Source organism: Canis lupus, chromosome 27 (genome assembly GCF_003254725.2).
Source record: "Canis lupus dingo isolate Sandy chromosome 27, ASM325472v2, whole genome shotgun sequence".
NCBI classification, from domain to species: Eukaryota; Metazoa; Chordata; class Mammalia; order Carnivora; family Canidae; genus Canis; species Canis lupus.
In genome coordinates, this window is record NC_064269.1 from 35,570,073 (window position 1) to 35,592,513 (window position 22,441).

The window sequence follows — 22,441 nt, forward strand, 5'->3', positions numbered from 1 at the left end:
TGAGTAAGGCATTCTTGGTTAACAGCTATTTTTTTCTCCTCTGATCTCTTTAAAATATTATCTCAACTTCTGGGGAAGTGCCAAGTAAGAAACTTACCTCATCTCATGGATACAACCAGGTAACACCCACATCACTGTTAATGACCTAGAAAATGACCAAAGACTTGTATAAAAGACTATCTACTGCTGATTATAGGGAATAGGCAACCTCCAAGAAGATAGGAATCTAGAGATTCAGTCAGGAGCTAAGCAGACCTGTAGAACTGTTCATGGGAAGAAGGGCTGCCATGGGTGTATAGAAAGAAGAGAAAGAAATCCTCACACAAAGCACCACAAGCCTGGAGAGCTCATTCAGGGAAAAAGAATCCCATAATATTGGCTTGAAAACCAGAGTTTATTTTGTGAGTTCTTATAATCAATGGGATCTAAGACCTGGAACGTTAAAAAAGAAATGAATAGTCTCATCTCTAGGTGAGGCTGAGGGAGCTATAGAAAACTCAGTCCCTGCCCTTAAAGAGTCCGCACCACAAACAACAGGCTGAGACAGGCCTTCTTGGTGACCCTTCTGGCATGCTGACACTCAAAGCCCTTAAAGCAGCATTGGAGCTATAGTCCTAGGATCAAGTGCAAGTGAAACCACCACGATGCCATGTCCAGTGGCACAGCTTCACTTGTCACTATTGCACTGATGTCTAGAGTGGAGGCATATGCCAATATCCCATGGACACTGTACTTGGGTCTCAGAGGGTAATCCCCGTGACTCAGGCTAGTAAAGGAAATGCACCGGTGACACAGATTCTGGGATTATGAGGTTCAGTGTTGCTTGCGACCAGAGGCAGGGTCTAATAGTCTGGGATGGTGGAGTCAAAGGTTCAACTCTGGCCTAGCTGGCAGTCTGAGACGGCTCAAAAAATTACCATATAAATTAATGGTATTAACTTATTCAATTTGTACCATATTAGCTTAAAAACTGTTTCATAGCAAAAAAAAAAAAAAAAAAAAAAAGGGAACCCTGGGTGGTGCAGTGGTTTAGCGCCTGCCTTTGGCCCAGGGCGCGATCCTGGAGACCCGGGATCGAATCCCACGTCGGGCTCCCGGTGCATGGAGCCTGCTTCTCCCTCTGCCTATGTCTCTGCCTCTCTCTCTCTCTGTGTGACTATCATAAATAAATAAAAATTAAAAAAAAAAAACTGTTTCATAGCAATATTTCAGATTCAGATAGTAAAGGAAACCTGCACTTCTAAAAATGTGCTAAAGCCAGTTAACACTGGTTTCTGAGCACCAATTATACAAATTTTTTTCAACACTGTGTTCATGATTTCATGTTAGTGACTTGAAATAAACCATTCAAGGTGACTTTGCACCACAAAAATCAACAAATGCTAAAAAAAAAATAAGGCATAAATCCCCTTCCAATGTGCCCAATTACCAGCACAAGGTTGTATCCATATATGGTATAGACCAACAAAACAGTGGTATGATGGTTTTAAATAATCTTATCTTTTAAAGAAATAGAGAAGAAAATACACACAGATTCTTAAATTTACCCACATACTTACTAATTATATTGCCTTCTTCTTCTCCTCCTCCTCCTCTTCCTCCTCCTCCTTCTTCTTCCTTTCTATTGCCTTTTTGTGGATATATGTTGCCACCTAGTGTCATGTACTTTTAGCTTGAAAAACATTTCTGGAGAACATGTGTGCTCAGAAGAAATTCATAGGTTTTTTTGTGTGTTGTTAGGTCCTTATGTACATTCTTTTTTTTGCAAGATTGTTTTGCTGAATTTAGAATTCTTGTTTGACAAGTTTCTTTGTTTTGTTTTGCTTTCTTTCTTTTTTTTTTTTTTTTACATTTTTATTTATTTATGATAGTCACAGAGAGAGAGAGAGGCAGAGACACAGGCAGAGGGAGAAGCAGGCTCCATGCACCGGGAGCCCGACGTGGGATTCGATCCCGAGTCTCCAGGATCGCGCCCTGGGCCAAAGGCAGGCGCCAAACCGCTGCGCCACCCAGGGATCCCCTTTTGGGGGTTTTTGATTTGTGTTTTGTTTTTAATTTTTTTCCAGTACTTTCAGCTCTTTGATTTTGACTTCTCTGTCTTTTATTCTTCATAGTTTCTGATGAGAACTCCTCTACTAATCATATTATTAGTTGTAATTAAACGTAATGAGTAGTTTTTCTCTGGTGCCTTCAAGATCACCTCTCTTTGTTTACTTTCTATTTTATTGTTTTAATCATGCGAAAAATAATAGAAAATTTATCATATTGCCCAGTTATTTAAAAAATAAACTTTATTTATGAGAGTAGGTTTAGGTTCACAGCACAACTGAGACAAGGCACAGAGGTTTCCTATATACCACTACTGTCTACATCTGCGTACCCTCTCCCATTATCAATATCCCCCACTTGAGTGGTACATTTGCTACAACTGATGAATGTACATTCACCCATCTTTATTACTGAAAGACCTTAGTTTAAATTAAATGTACTCTTGATTTTGTACATTTTATGAGTTTGGAGAAATGTGTAAAGACATTTTATATAGAATAGTTTCACTGAAAAAAAAAAAGAATAGTTTCACTGGCCCAAAATTTTTCCATGCTTCACTTATTAATTCTTCCCTTTCTGCTACACCCTGGCAACCATTGATATTTTTACTGTTTCTATAGTTTTATTTTTTCCTGGGATGTTGTATAGTTGGAATCACACACCTCACATTTTATCCATTACATTTTAAAGTACATTTTAACATTTTATGTCATGTATCTTAACCTACTTTAGTTAGATAGTTTGAATGCTAACTATATTCACATCGTTGTCCAACAGATTTCTAGAACTTTTACCATTTTATTTTTTTATTGGAGTTCAATTTGCCAACATATAGCATAACACTATTAGTTAACCACTAATATTTTTAAAAGGATGTATTCAAATATTGCAAGTCAGTAGGGCTTCCACTCTTTGCCATGTGATGTGTGTGCATGTGTGTGTGTTTGCATGAGTGTGTGTGCGTGTCAGAGAGAGAGAGAGAGAGAGAGAGAGAGAGAGAGAGACTGGGAGTACCCATGAATTTACTATCAGTTTTCAACTCTCCGTCAGCTTTCACTTTTAATTGGGTTTATCTGGGTCTTCTCTACATGTGGGCACATTTTTTTCCATCAGCCAGGAGTGTGTAGAGAGCTAATGTCATCACTTCTGTTGTACTTTCACTTTCAATATCTTCCCGTTATATTTATGGGAGATAAATCCACTTCAGAAAGTTTGAGTCTTCCTCAATCTTTATCTTGTAAATTCTCCACTTTGAGCTGAAAAAGCATTGGGCCATTTATCCCTTTCCCCATTGTTCATACTTCTGCTCCTGTGGCAACAGCCCCAGTGATTTTTGTAGCCTTTCCAAAATTATAAATACTACAATTCCTCTTGGTCACTGATCTAGGACAGACAGGTGGGGAGGCATGGAAGCAGTCCTAAGCAAAAAGATTACAAATGTACTTTTTACTTGAATCTCTAGGAGTTTTTTCAATAATAAATATTTCATAAATTATTACTAATTTGATCAATGATCAATGATCATTGATCAGAACTCTGAAATTGTTATCTTTGGCAGATCGTCCTCTGCACTTAGTCTTACTAAGATATTTTCGTAATGTGCCCAGTGTGTAACATTATATTATAATTTGGAAGATTCTATAGGGGCACCCGGGTGGCTCACTCAGATAAGCATCAGACCCTTGATTTTGGTTCAGGTCATGATCTCAGGGTCTGAGATGATCAATGATCAGAACTCTGAAATTGTTATCTTTGGCAGATCGTCCTCTGCACTTAGTCATACTAAGATATTTTCGTCTGAGATGATCAATGATCAGAACTCTGAAATTGTTATCTTTGGCAGATCGACCTCTGCACTTAGTCTTACTAAGATATTTTCGTAATGTGCCCAGTGTGTAACATTATATTATAATTTGGAAGATTCTATAGGGGCACCCGGGTGGCTCACTCAGATAAGCATCAGACCCTTGATTTTGGTTCAGGTCATGATCTCAGGGTCTGAGATGGAACCCCCTACCCTCCTGTGGGGCTTTGCCCTGAATGTGGAGCATGTTTGAGATTTTCCACTCCCCCTCCTAAAATAATAATAATAATAATAATAATAATAATAATAATAATAAATAATGTGAGAAGGAAGTAACTTTATTTGTTGCTACAAAATTTAAAGGAGCTTAAGAGGTTTATTTGACATCTAATAAAATCTATTTCCTCATAGTATATATTGGACTTCTTCATTTTTTCTTCATGGATTGGAGTCTCCCAGAGAAGCAGTAATTCGTGGGTGTCGCCTAAAGGCTTAACTTTCTTTTCCGAACAGTAAGTTTCTCGAGAATTCCTATATTTTATACCATTAAAGAATTAGCCATGGAAAGAAAAAAGCATTATGTGAATAACTATATAAACACAGTGATTGAAGTGTTTCCATAAAAATGATAGAAAAATTCAGATTTAGATATATAACTGCTAGAAAATGAATTGTTTCTTCATGAAAATATTAAATTATATATTGCTAAGATTAATTAGATATTATTTTCTATATTTCAGGTTGTCAGTAACTTCAGGGAGAGACAATTGTACATTTCTATATCTTCATATAAACAAAAACAAAATTTCTTTTGCATCCTGCGTAGAAAGAAAAACATATGTCTGTAAGCACCAGATACTTAAGCTTACCTAAATTTGGTATAATGCTATCTCATTATCTAGAAAGAACACATTTCTCTTTTCTTCAAGCTGTATGATTATTTACTCAGTTATTTTTTAAAGACATTTTTGAGAGCAATTTTAGATTCACAACAGAATTAAGAGGAAGGTACTGAGATTTCCTATATTGCCCCTGTCTGCACCCCTGATAGCTTCCCCTGTTATCAACATCACTCACTAGAAATGGTTCATTTGTTGCCAAGTATGAATCCATAGTGATGCATTATACTCACCGTACGTCCAAAGTATACCTGAGATTTCTCCCTTGATGAGTAGAACTATTTTTCAACCTTTATTTAATGTAAAAATATATATACTCAGGAACATGTTATTATACATTTTAAGCTTTTGTATTTACTAAAATAAATTATATATAAATTACAAATCATAATATAAAGCACTGTTATTATAAAGTCCTCAATAAGGTGAACACTTCCACTCATATTTCCAAATTAATCGGCTTGTCCTAGCCCTTAAAGGAGCTACAAATGAAGGTTGAGCAACTCAGGGTGGCAAGGTTATCAGTCAGTTTTGAGGAAGGCGACAGAAACCAGGAGACGTTCGATATAAAGCGTTATTAACCATTTGCAAGGGAAAGCCTTCAGAAAGGAGATGAAAGAAAGTTATAAGGATACCGTCGGATTAAAGGAAGGAATTCTGAGAAAGCCAGATCTACTCTCTGAAGATGGGATTCAGATGTCACCGAAGACAATGTGGCTACACAGCTTCATGGCAGACATGCTCACGGGATTGGCCTGGGACGGAGCAGCTGCACAGACCACAGGCTGAAGGTGGTGAGGATGGATCTCAGGCTGTGACGGGCAAGCAGGGAGGACCCCTGCCAGAGTGTAAGTGTGTAGAGGCTGGAGGATGGGAAACTTTGACTGATATTGGCCACAAAATCTTACTGGAGGTTGAAAACACACGACTTCCTGCCTGCATGCAGCTGGCAACTAAGCCACAGTAGCCAAACACCATGAAAACACCTTGAAACCAGGAAGAAAAGACCTTTCTGCAACAGTGTCTTTTTTTTTTTTTTAATAAAATTTATTTTTTATTAGTGTTCAATTTACCAACATACAGAATAACACCCAGTGCTCATCCGGTCAAGTGCCCCACCCCCCCCCAGTGCCCGTCACCCATTCACCCCCACCCCCGCCCTCCTCCCCTTCTACCACCCCTAGTTCGTTTCCCAGAGTTAGGAGTCTTCATGTTCTGTCTCCCTTTCTGATATTTCCCACACATTTCTTCTCCCTTCCCTTATATTCCCTTTCAGTGTCTTGTTAATTGCCTTCACCAATAGGACACAACCTCATGTGAGCTAACAAGGGAGAGAAGTTGATAGCACCTAGCTCCATTATCTGACAACAGTAAGGGCAGTAAGGGATCGATGAGGGGCTGGGAGTACTCAGTTGTTAACAGGCACTCAGGGTGATCATGCAGCCAGCACCGGGTGGCTGTATAAGAGCCTTTCACATCTGCCCCACTTCCTCAGATTTGGAACCAGAGTGTGTTTTTAGAATCTGTTTTAGTGCAGTACTGTGAAAGGTTAGGTTCATTATTGGTAGAGATTGCTTTCTCCTTGGATAATAGCCAGTAGTTTTTGGTCCTTTTCCTTGTCTGTTGCTTTCCTGAGTTTCAGATATTTTGGGAGAGATATTGTTTTATTAAATTCTCTATGTCCTTGGATGCACTTGCGTGGCTTAGTGGTTGAGTCTGCCTTTGGCTCAGAGTGTGGTCCCAGAGTCCTGGGATCAAGTTGCACATCAAGCTCCACCTAAGGAGCCTGCTTCTCCCTCTGCCTATGTCTCTGCCTCTCACTCTGTGTCTCTCATGAATAGATAAATGAAATCTTAAAAAAATTCTCTATGTTCTCACTTCTGTCACTATTATTACCAAGTTTGGATGTGAAAAAATAAAAGGTTAAATAATGAAGAAAATACGAATTTAAAATGTACAGATATTTGTGTGAGTCAAACAACTACTTATTACCAGAATTAAGAACCAACATTAGTAATTTGATGACTAAGAGATTTTTCTACCCTAACTCAATGACCTTCAGAGAGAGAGATATATTAAACTCAATTATTATTTGCATAATAAATTTATATTTCATAAGCATTTATCTCTTTGAATATAGACATATTCTTTTTAAATATTTATTTATTCTTGATATACTAGACAGAGAGAGAGAGGCAGAGACACAGAAAGAGGGAGAAGCAGGCTCCATTCAGGGAACCTGATGTGGGACTCAATCCCGGGTCTCCAGGATCACGCCCTGGGCTGAAGGCGACGCTAAACCACTGAGCCACCCAGACTGCCCAGACATATTCTTTATATTTTTTATGTTTATTTCCCCTGTTAACACAGAGTAGATGAATATTCAAAATTAATATAATACATAAATGGTAGTTGTACCTAATTGCTAAAATTGTGTTACCAACAACCCAAGATTACAATGGCATTTAAAAATAAGCATTTATTTCTTATTCACCCTTTTGTGGTTTGGCTGTGTTTCAGTTGATGGAGGTTTGGGTTTGTATGAATTTGGCTGTAAACCACAGACGCAGCTCAGTTCTCTTTTATATATTTTATTATTAGAACAGTGGGCTATCTGGTATATGACCCATTTTAAAAGAGATCTGCAGCTCTCCAAGGGGCCAGCAGATATGTGGTTCTTAATTTTGCACTCTAAACTCAAAAGGTGTCACTTTCCCACCATATATTGTGAAAATAAGTCACATGGCCAAACCTATCAATAATTGTTTGCAAAGTATACTGTTTTCAAGTGGTCAGTTGGAGGAAATATGGGTTCACTGAAAAATAACCTAATCTACCACAATGGCCATAGGAATATTTTTCTCATTATATTTCATGAGCTATCTTTGTTTGTAAAAAATAAACATTAAGAAATAAAAAAAATCACACTTTCTTAACCTCCTATCTAGAGTTTTGTTTCGTCTATGACTAAACTTCTTATAAACTAGCTTTGTATAGTGGTAAACATCATCATGCAGATGTTCACCTAGGTCCTTGATCAACTTACAACAGCGAGTATACAGTCTGGTATAAAGTTTAAGGACATCTATAGTGAAACCAGCTCACTTCTGAATGCACAGTATTAGGCTGGTGACTCAGCTACATAATTTCTCTGGCTCAGTTTCCTCTCCTACACACTATATAATGCAAATAGTATCTTATTTATAGAGTTAATTGAAGACTATTTGAAACACACCTCTTGCTTCATAAGTATTCACGAAATCTCTACATTTTTACTTAAAAACATCATGCTTCAGTTCCATCACCTCTGATATGATAACCATATAGGTAGCCGCTCATTGGGCTGATCTGAAGGGTGATACTATAATGCCTAAAGATCCTTAAAATAAAGCCTAACCACATAAAGTTTTTGCTGTGGGATCTCTACATATTTTGAATTCCCAAATTTTCAGTGAAGGCTGATTTCCAAGAAAACACAAACTCTAAAACTGTCTTCTTCCTTTCACCCCTCCAAATCTCTGTTGTTACAATATATTTAGCTGGGCATCAGAAATATAATCTGACTTAACCACCCCCACCATATACTCATTGCTGGGTTCGGGTAACTATCTGCATTGTCTAGATGTACTTTGTAGCAAGAATGATAGGCTCTATTCCCTGTGAGCAAATCTTTGAATGACTATGAGAAATCTATTCTTTTTAATGATCACCAATGCTTCTAAATATTTCAATATTATGAACTGGAACTTTCCGTGTAATGTATGCATGTAGAACGTAGAATGCCTATTCTGTGTTTCTCAAAGTATAAATAACATACTAATTGTAGAGAATATACATATATTTTATTGAGAAATACACACTACTTCTTGAGATTGGCTAAATGAAATATGGTTAAGAGATGGTGAAGTTTGGTCCTTTAAGCTTTTGAATTGATTTCCCCTCAAATCCTCATGATATTATTAACTGATACTGGAAATTCAATTTGATCTCAGAGTATTCTAATCTTAAAAAAATACACCAGGTTTCAAAGAGAAAAAAAATTATTACAAGGATTAATTCATTTTGTTAGGTACTAAACACCACAGAAGAGCAATTGTTACCTAATTACAAGAATCCAAAGAGATATATAATGATTTTCATAGTTCTGATATTAGTACAGTTTATATTTTGTTTCTACCTACTATGTACAAACGTATAGTAGAGGGATATGAATTATAGAAATCAGATAATAGATGTTAATAAGTAATGATTATGAGAGTATTCCTTTTTATGCAACAATATGAAGAAATCCTCATTTAAAAATCATCATATCCATTGTTACCAATTGCCACAAATTCCCTCCTGCTACAACATAATAAGAGATAAATCATTATACAATTCCCAAAAAGTGGTTTTGTCAGTGACTCAAAGGACATGTAGAGGTGGACATTCTTGTGTATTTACTCTATAAGGGCAAATAAATTGGGGTATGAAAGCCTGGCTCTTCCAGGAATGTGTGTGTGTTTGTTTTATTTTTGCTCACTTGTGAAGGTGTACGGATGTTGTATACACCCGTGTATAAATAAGCAAGTTGTAAATTTGCATGTTTTAATGTTCAAAGCTTTTTTGGGTAATATTTCATAATCTTTCTTTAATTTATCATGGTGACTGTTGTCCAAAGGAGTGGATGACGTAGTCCAATAATTGTTATTACATGAGCATAGAAAGAAAACCATGGAAACAGAGTTTGTTGTCCTGTGCTTCAAAGAACTCTAACCTACTCTACATAGATGATAAAGAGGAAACAGTAAGATTTATAATGTTTCTAGATATAATAAAAGCTTATCAGTTAATGTTACATTTGTAGAGTTTTTCTATAGTTTTGTACATATTTCTAGTTTATTTTAAAGTCTGTTAATATTCAAAAATTTAGACTCAACAATGTTTTTTTTAATATTTTATACCTTCAATATACATTTGATAATTTCTAGTTCTTGATTTTCATAGAAAACCATGCTTCAAAAAGAAAACCAGGCTTCAATAGATGCTTTTGAATGAAATAGCTTTACTATTTAATTTTACCACACAGCAAGAAAACTAAACGTGATTGTGCAACTTGATCACAAAGTAGTGGGAACCATGTAATTACAAATCAGAGCATGAAAGAGAAGTTTAGAGCCTCTATCAGCCCTGCTTATTTTAATAATGTGAAACATCTTTGCTTATTTTTGGACTTTATATCAATGGAATCATGCAATATGTATTTTTATATGTGTCTCCTTTCACTCTCATGATATTCGTAATCTATCTATATTATTGTATTTGTCTATAGTTTGTGAATTTTCACTGCTGTCTTATAAGAATATGACATTTTTCAATCTATTTTCAGAAATTTAGTTCCTTATCAGTATGTGGGTATTATGAATAATTATTTTATGAAAAGCCTTTTGTATATCCTTTTCCCCATATCATATTGATAATAATTTATTATCACAACTACATAGTATATGATATATTATATTTATGGAATGCATATATGTGTATTTTTCATAGTAAAACAATAATGCATAAATATAACATGATAATTTTATTTACATATATTTATAACATTATAATTATAACAATTTCCTCTAAGCATTGGTATGAGATTGCATGGTCATATTTTTTAAATATCCCCTACATTTCTCTAGTTTATTGTGTAAATATGCATTGTAAAAATAGTCCCTTGGTGCTAAATAATCTGAGAAAAATTATTACAATCAGTTCTGGTGTTTATATAACAGTACCATTTTTCTGGGTTGTGAATCATTAAAATATTCTCTTTTGTGAGAATAAGTTCTCGAGTGTGTCCCTTGTTCATTTCTCCTGAAATATGTTTTCTTTCACTTCTTAGAAGTTCTTGTCATATTTTAGATATGAGCACTTTTTTGAGTTTATCAGATGGAAATAGCTGTGATTTGCACTTTTACCTCTATTGGAGTCTTTTAGTGATCAGAATTCAATGTTACTGTGGTCCAATTTATCCTTTTGGTTGTTAGTGATTTTGGATCTATTCCAGAAGTTCATCAAAGTTCATGAATATAATTTCCTATATTATCTTCCTGGATTTACCTTTTTTCCTACATTTTTAACTTTTAATTAGGGTTCATGATCTCATTAGAATTTATTATTCATGATGCTGTGTTTGTGATGTTGTGAGATAAAAGTAAAGACCACACTTCTATACCAAGACCTAATTGATGGAGCATAACTTATAACCAAGTAGATCATTTCTTCATACAAATACAGTTATATATATGTCCTTATATGTTCTGATCTGCTTTATATAAATAATAGAGATATTCGATATCTTTATATAGATTACATATGTCAGTCTACACAGTCTATTACAACCGATTGCACTTTGAATAAATGTGGAGCTTTACCTTCCTTTATGTCCCTTTACTTTTTCCATTTAGACTATAATGTCTTAAAATATATCACTATCTACATTGAGCATCATACCAATGTTATAATTTTTCTTCAACTGACAATTTTGCTTCAAATATCAAATGATTTAGAAAACACAAGAGGTGAAGGAAAGTCCATTAGACCTGATCATAGCTTTCTTCTTCTTCTTCTCCTTCTTCTTCTTCTTCTTCTTCTTCTTCTTCTTATTATTATTATTATTATTATTATTATTTTCCTGATGATCCAAGTTTCCTTCTTTTTTCTTTTGATTCTCGTATAGATAACTTCCATTAGCAGTTCTTTAGAGTGGATCTGGTGGTGACGTTTCTTATTTTTCCTTTATCAGAGAATGTCTTGATGTCCTCAGCATTCATGTGTTTTTTCCTCACATGGTTTTCAGATCTTTTGGAAGAGATCTGGTTTTATTAAATTCTCCAGGTCCCCTCATCTGTCACTCTTTACTCATATGAAAAAGTACCTTAAAGCAAAGTATATAATGTTTAATTTTGAAGAAAACAAGAATAAAACTAAAAAGATGTTTATGTGAGTCACACAGCTATTAATTGCCAGAATTTATGATAAACATTAGTAGCTTGATAATGATTCAGATATTTCCCCACCCTAGTTCAATTATAAGAAGGAAAGAGGTTAAACTCAATCATTAACTGTAAAATAAATCATATTTCATATACATCTATCTGTTTGAACATAGTCTTTTTTATACTTATCCTTTATACACTCTTTTATGCAATAGAGATATAATATGAATATTCAAAATAAAATTCATATAATATGTAAATGGTATTGTAACTAATTGCTAAAGTTGTGGTACAAACAACCCAAGATTTTATTTTGTATCTTTTGAGTAAATACCTAGTAGTACAATTGCTAGATTGTAAGGTAGTCCTATTTTTAACTTTCTGAGGAATCACCCACTGTTTTCCAAAGTGTTTGCACCAGTTTGCATTTCCACCAAAAGTGCAAGAGGGTTCCCCTTTCTCCACATCTTCCTCAGCACCTGGTTTTTCCTGTATTGTTATTTTTACCCATTCTGACAGGTGTGAGGTGATATCTCATTGTAGTTTCGATTTATATTTTCTTGATGGCCAGTGATGTGAGCCATCTGTGTCTGTTGGCCATCTGCATGTTGTCTTTGGAAAAAAATGTCTGGTCATGGCTTCTGCTTACTTTTTAATTGGATTTTTCATTTTTGGAGTGTTGAGTTTGAAAGCTTATTTATATATTTTTGGTACTAATCCTTTATCAGACATGTCATTTGCAAGTATCTTCTCACATTCCCAGGTTTGCCTTTTAGTTTTATTTTTTTCTCTCACTATGCAGAAGCATTTTATCTTGATGAAAACCCAATAGCTTATTTTTGTTTTTGTATCCCTTACCTCAGGAGATATGTCTAGATAGAAGTTGCTATGGCCAATATAATAGAAGTTACTGCTGGTGTGCTCCTTAGGATTTGCATGGTTTTCTGTCTCACATTTAGGTTTTTCATCCATTTAGAATTTATTTTTGTGTATGGTGTAAGAAAGTGTTCCAGGTTCATTCTTTTGCGTGGTGTTGTCCAGTTTTCTAAACAGCATTTGTTGAAGAGACTGTCTTTTTCCCATTAGACATTCTTTCCTGTTTTGTTAAAGATTAATTGACCATATAGTTGTGAGGTCACGTCTAGGTTTTCTATTCTGCTCCATTGATCTATATGTCTATTTTTGTGCCAGTGCCATACTGTTTTAATGACTATAGCTTTGTAATATAGCTTGAAATTAATTGTGATGCCTACGTTTTTGTTTTTGTTTTTGTGGTTTTTGTTTGTTTGTTTTGTTTTGTTTTGTTTGCTTTTCTTCTTCAAGGTTGCTTTGGCTGTTCTGAGTGTTTATGGATCCATATACAATTTAGGATTGTTTGTTCTAGCTCTGTGAAAATTGCTGATGGTATTTTAATAGATATTCATTAAATGTGTAGGTTTCTTTGGTTAATATAGACATTTTAACAATATTTGTTCTTCCAATCCATGAACATAAAAAGTCTTTTCATTTATTTGTATCATTTTCAATTTATTTCATCAGTGTTTTATATTTTTCAGAGTACAGTTTTTTTACTTCTTTGGTTAGGCTTATTCCTAAATGTCTTCTCATTTTTGGTGCAATTACACATGGGATTGATTCCTTAATTTCTCTTTCTGCTGCTTCATTATTTGTGTATACAAATGCAATTTTTGTATACAGAAATGCATATTTCTGTATGTTGATTTTGTATTCTGAAACTTTACTGAATTTACTGACGAGGTATAGCAGTTTCTTTTTTTAATTGGAGTTCAATTTGTCAACATATAGCATATCACCCAGTGCTCATCCCATCAAGTGCCCCCTTCAGTGCCCATCATCCAGTCACCCCAACCCCCCGCCCACCTCCCCAATACTACCCCAAGTTTGTTTCCCAGAGTTAGGAGTCTCTCATGTTCTGTCACCCACACTGATATTTTCACTCATTTTCTCTCTTTTCCCCTTTATTCCCTTTCACTATTTTTTATATTCCTCAAATGAATGAGACCATATCATGTTTGTTCTTCTCCGATTGACTTATTTCACTCAGCATAAAACCCTCCACTTCCGTCCGTGTCGAAGCAATGGTGGGTATTTGTCGTTTCTAATGGCTGAGTAATAGTCCATTGTATACATATACGACAGCTTCCTTATAAATTCATCTTTTGATGGACACCAAGGCTCCTTCCATAGTTTGGCTATTGTGAACATTGCTGCTATAAACATCGGGGTGCAGGTGTCCAGCGTTTCACTGCATCTGTATCTTTGGGTAAATCCACAGTAGTGCAATTGCTGGGTCATAGGGCAGTTCTATTTTTAACTCTTTGAGGAACCTCCACACAGTTTTCCAGAGTGGCTGCACCAATTCACATTCCCACCAACAGAGCAAGAGGGTTCCCCTTTCTCCACATCCTCTCCAACATTTGTTGTTTCTGTCTTGTTAATTTTCCCCATTCTCACTGATGTGTGGTGGTATCTCATTGTGGTTTTGATTTGTATTTCCCTGATGGCCAGTGATGAGGAGCATTTTCTCATGTGCTTGTTGGCCATGTCTATGTCTTCCTCTGTGAGATTTCTGTTCATGTCTTTTGCCCATTTCATGATGGATTATTTGTTTCTTTGCTGTTGAGTTTAATAAGTTCTTTATATATCTTGGATACTAGCCCTTTATCCGATAGGTCATTGGCAAATGACTGGGCTTTCCTGTCCTGGAGGCTGTCTCCACCTGGCCTTAGCCAGGCTTCACTGGCCCCTCCCCCACTGGATTCTTTTTATTTATTTATTTTTCCATCTCCTACCTTGATAGAAGCATGAATTATTCTCACTGTAGCATTCCAGTTCTTCTCTCTTTAAATCTCAGGCCAAATTCGTAGGTTTTCAGGATGATTTGAAAGTTATCTAGGTAAGTTGGTGGGGACAGGTGGCTTGGGGACCCTACTCCTCTGCCATCTTGCCCTGCCCAAGAAGCTCTATAGCAGTTTTTTGATGGAGTCTTCTGGGTTTTCTACGGAGCATGTCAAGTCATCTACAAATAGTCAAAGTGACCTCTTCCTTACTGATTTGGATACCTTTGATTTCTATGTGTTGTCTGATTGCTGAGAGTAGGACTTCTGGTATTGTGTTAAATAATTGGGGTAGGAGTGGACATCCCTGTCTTTTCTTAACCATGGAGGAAAAGTTCTCAGTTTTTCCCCACGGAGATTGATAATTGAGTTTTTCATATACGGCCTTATAAAATTGAGGTATGTTCTCTATAAACCTACTCTGTTGAGAGTTTTTATCACGAGTGGATAGTAAACTTTGTCAGATGCTTTGTCAGCATCTATTGAAAGGATCATATGTTTTTTATCCTTTCTTTTATTAATGTGGTGTATCATGATTGATTTGCAAATATTGAACCATTCTTGCAGTCCATGAATAAATCCCACTAGATCATGATGAATGATTTTTTTAATGTTAGCTTTATTTGCTCGACTTTTATTGAGAATTTTTGTGTCCATATTCCATCAGAGATATGGCCTGTAGTTCTCTCTTCCATGGAGTCTTTATCTGGTTTTGGTATCAGGGTAATGCTGTCCTCATAGAATGAATTTAGAGGTTTTCTTTTTGACCTTTTTGGAATGATTTGAGAAGAATAGGTATTATCTCTTGTTCAAATGTTTGGTAGAATTCACCTATGAAGCCATTTGTCCCTGGAGTTTGTTTTTTCGCTGTTTTATTATTATTATTATTATTATTATTATTATTATTGATTCAATTTCTTTGCTGGTTATCAGCTTGGTCAAATTTTCTGTTTCTTCCTCCTTCAGTTTTGGTAGTTTATATGTGTCTCAGAATTTGTGCATATCTCCCAAGTTGTCAGATTTGTTGGCATATAGTTGTTCATAATATTCTCTTATAATTTTATTTCTGTAAGGCTGGTTGTTGTTTCTCTACTCTCATTTGTGATTTTATTTGTGTCCTTTTACTTTTCTTTTTGATAAGTCTGGCTAAAAGATTACCAATTTTATCAGTTGTTTCAAAGAACCAGCTCTTGTTTCATTGATCTGCTCTATTGTTTTTAGTTTCTATCTCATTTGTTTCTGTTCTATTGTTTATTATTTTCTACTTTCTGCTGGCTTTAGGCTTCCTTCGTTGATCTTAGAGATAATATTAGGTTGTAACTTGAGATTTTTCTTGCTTCTTCAAGTAGGCCTGTATTGGTATATTCTTCCCTCTTAGAATCACTTTTGCTGCATTTCAAAGGTTTTCTACAGTGGTGTTCTCATTTTCATATGTTTCCATGTATTTTTCATTTCTTCTTTGATTTCTTGGTTGACCCGTTCAGTATGAAATAGCATTTTATTTGGCCTCCACATATTTGCTTTTTCCATTTTTGCTCCTGGCTGACTGCAAATTTAATAGCACTGTTGTTAAAAAAAAGGTGCATGGTATTAGTTCAATCCTTTTGCATTTCTGGTCACCTGTTTTGTGACTTGATATGTGGTCTATTCTGGAGAATGTTCATGTGCACTTGGAAAAGAAGTATATTTTGCTGTTTTAGGACGAATTGTTCTGATATATCTGTTCAGTCCATCTGATCCGGACTGTCATTTGAAGCCACTGTTTCCTTGTTTATTTTCCATTTAGATGATCTGTCCATTGATGTCAGTGGACTTCAAAAGTTCCCTACTATAATTGTATTACTATCAATGAGGTTCTTCATAGTTGTTACAAATTTTTTTTAAAATTTATTTTTTATTGGTGTTCAATTTGCCAACATATAGAATAACACCCAGTGCTCATCCCATCAAGTGCCCCCCTCAGTGCCCGTCACCCAGTCACACACCCCCCCCCACCCACCTCCCCTCCCCGCCTCCCCGAGTTCGTTTCCCAGAGTTAGGAGTCTCTCATGTTCTGTCTCCCTTTCTGATATTTCCCACTCATTTTTTCTCCTTAGCCCCTTTATTGCCTTTCACTCTTTTTTATATTCAATGAGGTTCTTCATATTTGTTACAAATTGATTTTAATATAAAGTACTCCCATTTTGGGTGCTATAAATTTACAATTCTTACATCTTCTAGATTGTCTTTATAATTATATAGTGCCCTGCTTTGTGTCTTTTTACAGTCCAGATCAAAGAGGCACAGAGAATTCCTATCAAAATCAATAAAACCAGCCAACACAAAGACATAAATAGTTTTGCAAAATATGATGATAAAATAATCTTAAAATAAAAAAATAGAAGAATTCCTTAACTTAAACAAGAATTTGTGACACTCAAAACAGCTTACAGGAAACATTATAGGGCACAAGTGCAAAGCAGAGACCAAAAGTGACCAAGATAAGAAGGGATGAGAGAAAATTTCCAGAAACAATGACAAAACAAGTAATAAAATGGTAATAAATACATATCTATCAATAATAACTTTGAATATTGATGGACTAAATACTCCAGTCAAAAGATATAGAGTGTCAGAATGGATAAAAAGGACAAGACCCATGTATATGCTGCAAATAAGGGACTGCAGATAACAATTGAGAGAGGGAGAAAAAATTACCATGCAGATGGACTTCAAAAGAAAGCCAGAGTAAGAATACTTAGAAAAACTAGACTTTAAAACCAAAGCAGCCTTTAGAAAGAAGAGTAAAACAGGAAATAACATGCTCTTAGATTTCAAACTATACTACATAGTTGTAGCAATCAAAGCAGTATGGCACCACAATAGACCACAGAGATCAAATGAATGGAATAGAAACCCCAGAAACAAATTTCTGTTTATATGGTCAATTCATAGACAATGAAGAAGGCAAGAACAGACGATGGGGAAAAGAGAGTCTTCACTACAGTTAAAAAAAAAAAACCCAAAAAATATGTGCTAAAAAATAAAACTAGACTACTTTTGCACACCATACACAAAAATAAACCTAAAGTGAGTTAAAGAACCAGATGGAAGGCCAGAAATCATAAAATTCCCAAAGAATCCATTGGCATTAAGTTCTTGGAGAGAGGGCTTAACTTTATTCTTTGGATGTGTCTCCTTAGGGAAGGACAACGAAAGGAAAAAAAAATAAATGATACATCAAACTCAAAAAGTTTTGTGCAGCCAAAGAAAGCACCATAAAATATAAAGGCAGCCTACTGAATGGAAGATGATCTTTTCAAATTATATATCCGACAAGAAGTTAGTATTCAAAATATACAAAGAACTCCAACAGCTCAACACCAAAATTAATATGAAAAAATGATTAAAAAATGGGTTATGGACCTGAATAGATATTCTTTGAAAGGAGACATACAGATGGCCAACACATGAAAAGGTATTCAACATCACTAATCATCAGGAAAATGCAAATCAAAACCCCAATGAGATCTCACCTCACACCTGTCAGAATGGAAGACAAAAAGTAACAAAATTGGCACAGATGTGGATTAAAGGGAATCTTGTGCACTGCAGTGAGAATTTAAGTTGACGTTGTCATGATGGGTAATTGCATGGAGGCTCTTCAAAAAATTATAAATGGAAATAGTGAAACATCCAAAAATTCACCTCTGGGTATCTATTTGAAGAAAAGGAAAACATTAACTTGAGGAGATGTATGCACCCTCTGTTTTTGCAGCATTGCTTACAATAGTCAGGATATGGAAGCAACCCATTTGTCGACACATCTATACATGAATGAATAAGTAGGATATGTATATATATGTAATATATGTATGTATACATATATGATGGGATGTATATATATGTGTATATATACACATATATTATATATATGATGGAATATTAATCTGAGATAAAGAATGAAATTTTTGTCATATTTGACACCATTGATGAACCTACAAGTTTTATGTAAATAAAATTAGTCAGAGAAAAGCAAAATCCCTATGATTAAACTAGTGATATAGAACTAAAAACAAACAAAACAGAAGCAGTCTTTATATATAAAGAGTGGTTGATTGCTATAGGATTGAGGGGTTGAGGAAGGGCTGAAATATGTGAAAGGAAGTCAGTGGTACAAGCTCTCAGTTATAAAATAAATAAGTCACAGTGATGTACATTACAGCATGGGGAATATAGTCAATAACACTATTAATTCTGTATGGAGACAGATGGTAATGAGCTTTATCATGATGATAATATCATAATGTGTATAAATACTGAATCACTATGTCTACACCTAAAACTACTATAGTATTGTATATCAAATGTACATCATTAAAAATAAATACATAAAAATAAAAATAAAATTGTCACCTAATTTTGCAATAAATCCCAGAACTTTATAGACCAGTAGAAATATACATGCAAGTATCTTCCAAAATTATTCACAAGTTAAATCCAACAATGTAAAAAATGGAAGAGAATTGTATTGATGCAAACTATGTAATTTAGATTTAATGCTTTATTTCTGTGGATGTTCATGTATCACCTAATTGTGTTTTAAAAATACCTTTGCTGCCCTCGCTTAATTTTTTCAGTTAAGTAAAATTTTCAAAAATTACATTAATTTTCCCAGTACTTCATTAGACCTAGGCTTATCTCATTGAAAACAAGTATTACTATTATAATAGAGACAACGTGTCATTGGAGGATGACTCCGTAAGTAGTAGAAGTAATTATTCAGTATTCAAATCTCCTTCATGGTGCTATTGGTCTGTATTATTCAATGTTGTGTCCTTCCCACAGGCATTTTGTTCTTTTCAGCAGAAATATAAATAACTTTTTTACAAGTAATAAGATTTTTACAGGTCTATTAAAAACTAAGGCAGGGCAGCTGGGTGGCTCAGCAGTTTCGTGCCTCTTCAGCCCAGGGCCTGATCCTGGAGACCCATGATCCAGTCTCATGTCAGGCTCCATGTATGGAGGATGCTTCTCCCTCTGCCTGTGTCTCTTCCCCCTTCTCTCTCTGTGTCTCTCATTAATAAATAAATAAAATCTTAAAAAAAAACTGAGGCAAAAAAATGAGAAGAAGAGTTTGGAAATTGATGTTTTTTGACAGTGAAAATAAAGTTGAAAATGTAGTGATAATAAATTTGAAAAGTTGATACTTCAGAATGTGTGTAAGATATTATTAAATACCTGTTAAGGGGATGATGATTTTAGAGTATTGTCAGTACATAGAAATGACATAGCAAGTACATAAGAACAAGAAGCATGTAATGGAAAATTCAGCAACTTTGTCTAAAAGTAAAACAAACATGTAAGATATTTTTCAGAAGGCCTAAGTTCTCAGTGTTTGTGAATCCGATGGAAGTCACTTAGCCTGAGTGGCCAAGGCTCTGATCCCAATACCTTCTGGAACACAAAAACTTCTCAGAGATACTTGCCAATGGACAAAATAAATGACACACTACAAACTGAAAGTGTGTACATTCTGGAGGTGTGTGATGAGATAAAGTGTCTTCAAAATAGCCCAAGTGTAAGAATTTCCTGTTCAAATTTTAAGTGACACAGTGATGAGAAATCTACTTTTTCCACTATTGGGTCACTCTGAGCTCTCACAGGGCCTGCAGTCTGTAAAGACTACAGATAGTGTCTGTTTATCAGAGTAACCTGGTCTCCTACTGGAAGATGCCTTACCCTCTGGCCAACAGAAGGTATGTGTCTGCACTGCCCTGTCTCTCTTCCTAACCACCTCATTTAGTAGGAGATACAAATGCTGGATGGGATGTAACTGAGGTGCAATTAATACATAATCAAATGGCAGAGAACTTTGGCATTTTTATTCCAAACCTTCAGGGTAACAGACAGGAATGAATAGGAAATAAGTTGGAGAATTTCTTAAAATATTCAAATTTTTGCCTGTGGAGAAGTAATTAGGCGCATTTACACATGCATAATTACGTTTGCAAATCAATAGAATTTCAAGTGAAATCCCATAAGCATCATGACAAGGAACAGTTAATTTTGGATTTGTCATCAATATAGATAGAATTACATATATTATTTGATATTTAGCTCATATTTAAATAGATTTTTATCTATTTTAAGATGAACAGAGGTAAAGAGGAAAAAAAAGAGAACTAATCAAACCATGAGATGTTCTTCACTATAGAGAACAAACTGGAGGTTGATGGAGGGGAGGTGGACAGGGGTGGGCTAAATGCGCGATGAGTATTAAGAAAGACACTTGTACTGCTGAGCACTGAGCGTTATATGTAAAGGATGAATCACTAAATTCTACTCCTGAAACCAATATTATACTATATGTGAACCAACTAGAATTTAAACAAATACTTAAGAAAAATAGATTCTTAAGATGAATCCATCAGGGACACGGGGTGGCTCAATGGTTGAGTGTCTGTCTTCAGCTCAGGGTGAGATTCCAGAGTCCTGGGAATAAGTCCTACATCAGCCTCCCCACAGGGAGATGCCTCTGCCTATGTTTCTGCCTCTCTGTCTCTGTCTCTCATGAATAAATAAAATCTTGAAGAAAGTGAATCACCAAATTGTGAAAGTAAAACTTAATTCCGCATACATTTGCTTTGATATATAAAAGAAGTTTGGGGATCCCTGGGTGGCTCAGCGGTTTAGTGCCTGCCTTTGGCCCAGGGCGCGATCCTGGAGTCCCGGGATGGAGTGAGGCGTCGGGCTCCCGGCATGGAGCCTGCTTCTCCCTCTGCCTCTCTCTGTCTCTCTGTCTATTGTGAATAAATAAATAAATCTTAAAAAAAAAAAAAAAACAAACATGAACCTTAAAAAAAAAAGAAATTTGATTTTTCACGAAAAGCAAGATGAAGGATCTTCTGAAAATGCTAACTTAAACTTAAGTATGAAACAATCAAAAGACTTTTTAAAAAATTGATCAAAATTGGCAAAAAAAGATATTTAATACTGAAAGACATTCTTATCTAATGAATTATGTTACATGTCCAAAGGATATGAGTCAGTAACGGTAATGTGAATATTGTTAGTAATACTAGTTAGTATTAGTATTAAAATAAATAATATAGTATTAAGAGCTTAGAAAATCCAGATGGAGTAGTGTTTTATATGCATTATATTTTGCATATTTTAATTCTCATTTTACATTAGTATAAACTAGGGAGCTAAACAGGAAGGAACATTTTAAAAGTCATACTCTGTAAATTTGAGAGTCATGAGTAATTCCAAATTTCACTGACTGCAGAACGCATGGACTGAATTATGAAATGACAATAACTTCATTTATTAGAATTTCTTATACAACTAAACTACCCTATGCTTTTGACATTCAGAGATCATTCTGGAAGTTTGTACCAACAGTGTTCTACCCTAAATGATCTACAATTTTATTTATCATTTTATGGTTTCAGATGCTTGCCATTAAATCAGCTGTCAATTTCTGGTGTTAAATACTTCAAAAAAATATTGTTTGGTTTTTGTTTTCAGTATTGTTCAGATTTGGGATAAATTTATTGTGTCATAATATTCTTAAACATATAAAATATTTCTTTTAAAATTTAACGATTTCTCAGAATTCCACAGTTACTCAAAATAAATGGCCACATGATGGTACAGCGTTACCTTTTAGGAAAGAAATCTAAGTCCTCAACTAAAAGTCATTTACTGCAGGAAATTCCTTATATGCCAAAACTAGTACTTCCTAATTTAGGGCACTCAATTTTTTAACCAATAATGTATATAAAAATTGTCAGATACTGGTGCAGCATTTTCTTTCTAACACTAACCCAGTTATTCTAATAATGTTGACATGTTTCTGTGGAATCACTTTGTCTTAAG

At 35.0% G+C, this 22,441-nt stretch overlaps 1 protein-coding gene across 1 annotated transcript in view; it reads left to right on the forward strand.

Annotated features, from left to right (window-relative positions):
• LOC112665386 (uncharacterized) overlaps positions 1-22,441 on the forward strand; it is a 63,102-nt gene that overhangs the window by 17,573 nt on the left and 23,088 nt on the right. The window contains exons 9-10 of the mRNA XM_025455070.3: positions 4,265-4,365; positions 4,594-4,697. Coding sequence (XP_025310855.3) covers positions 4,265-4,365; positions 4,594-4,697 — 205 coding nt within the window. The remainder of the gene's footprint in view (positions 1-4,264; positions 4,366-4,593; positions 4,698-22,441) is intronic.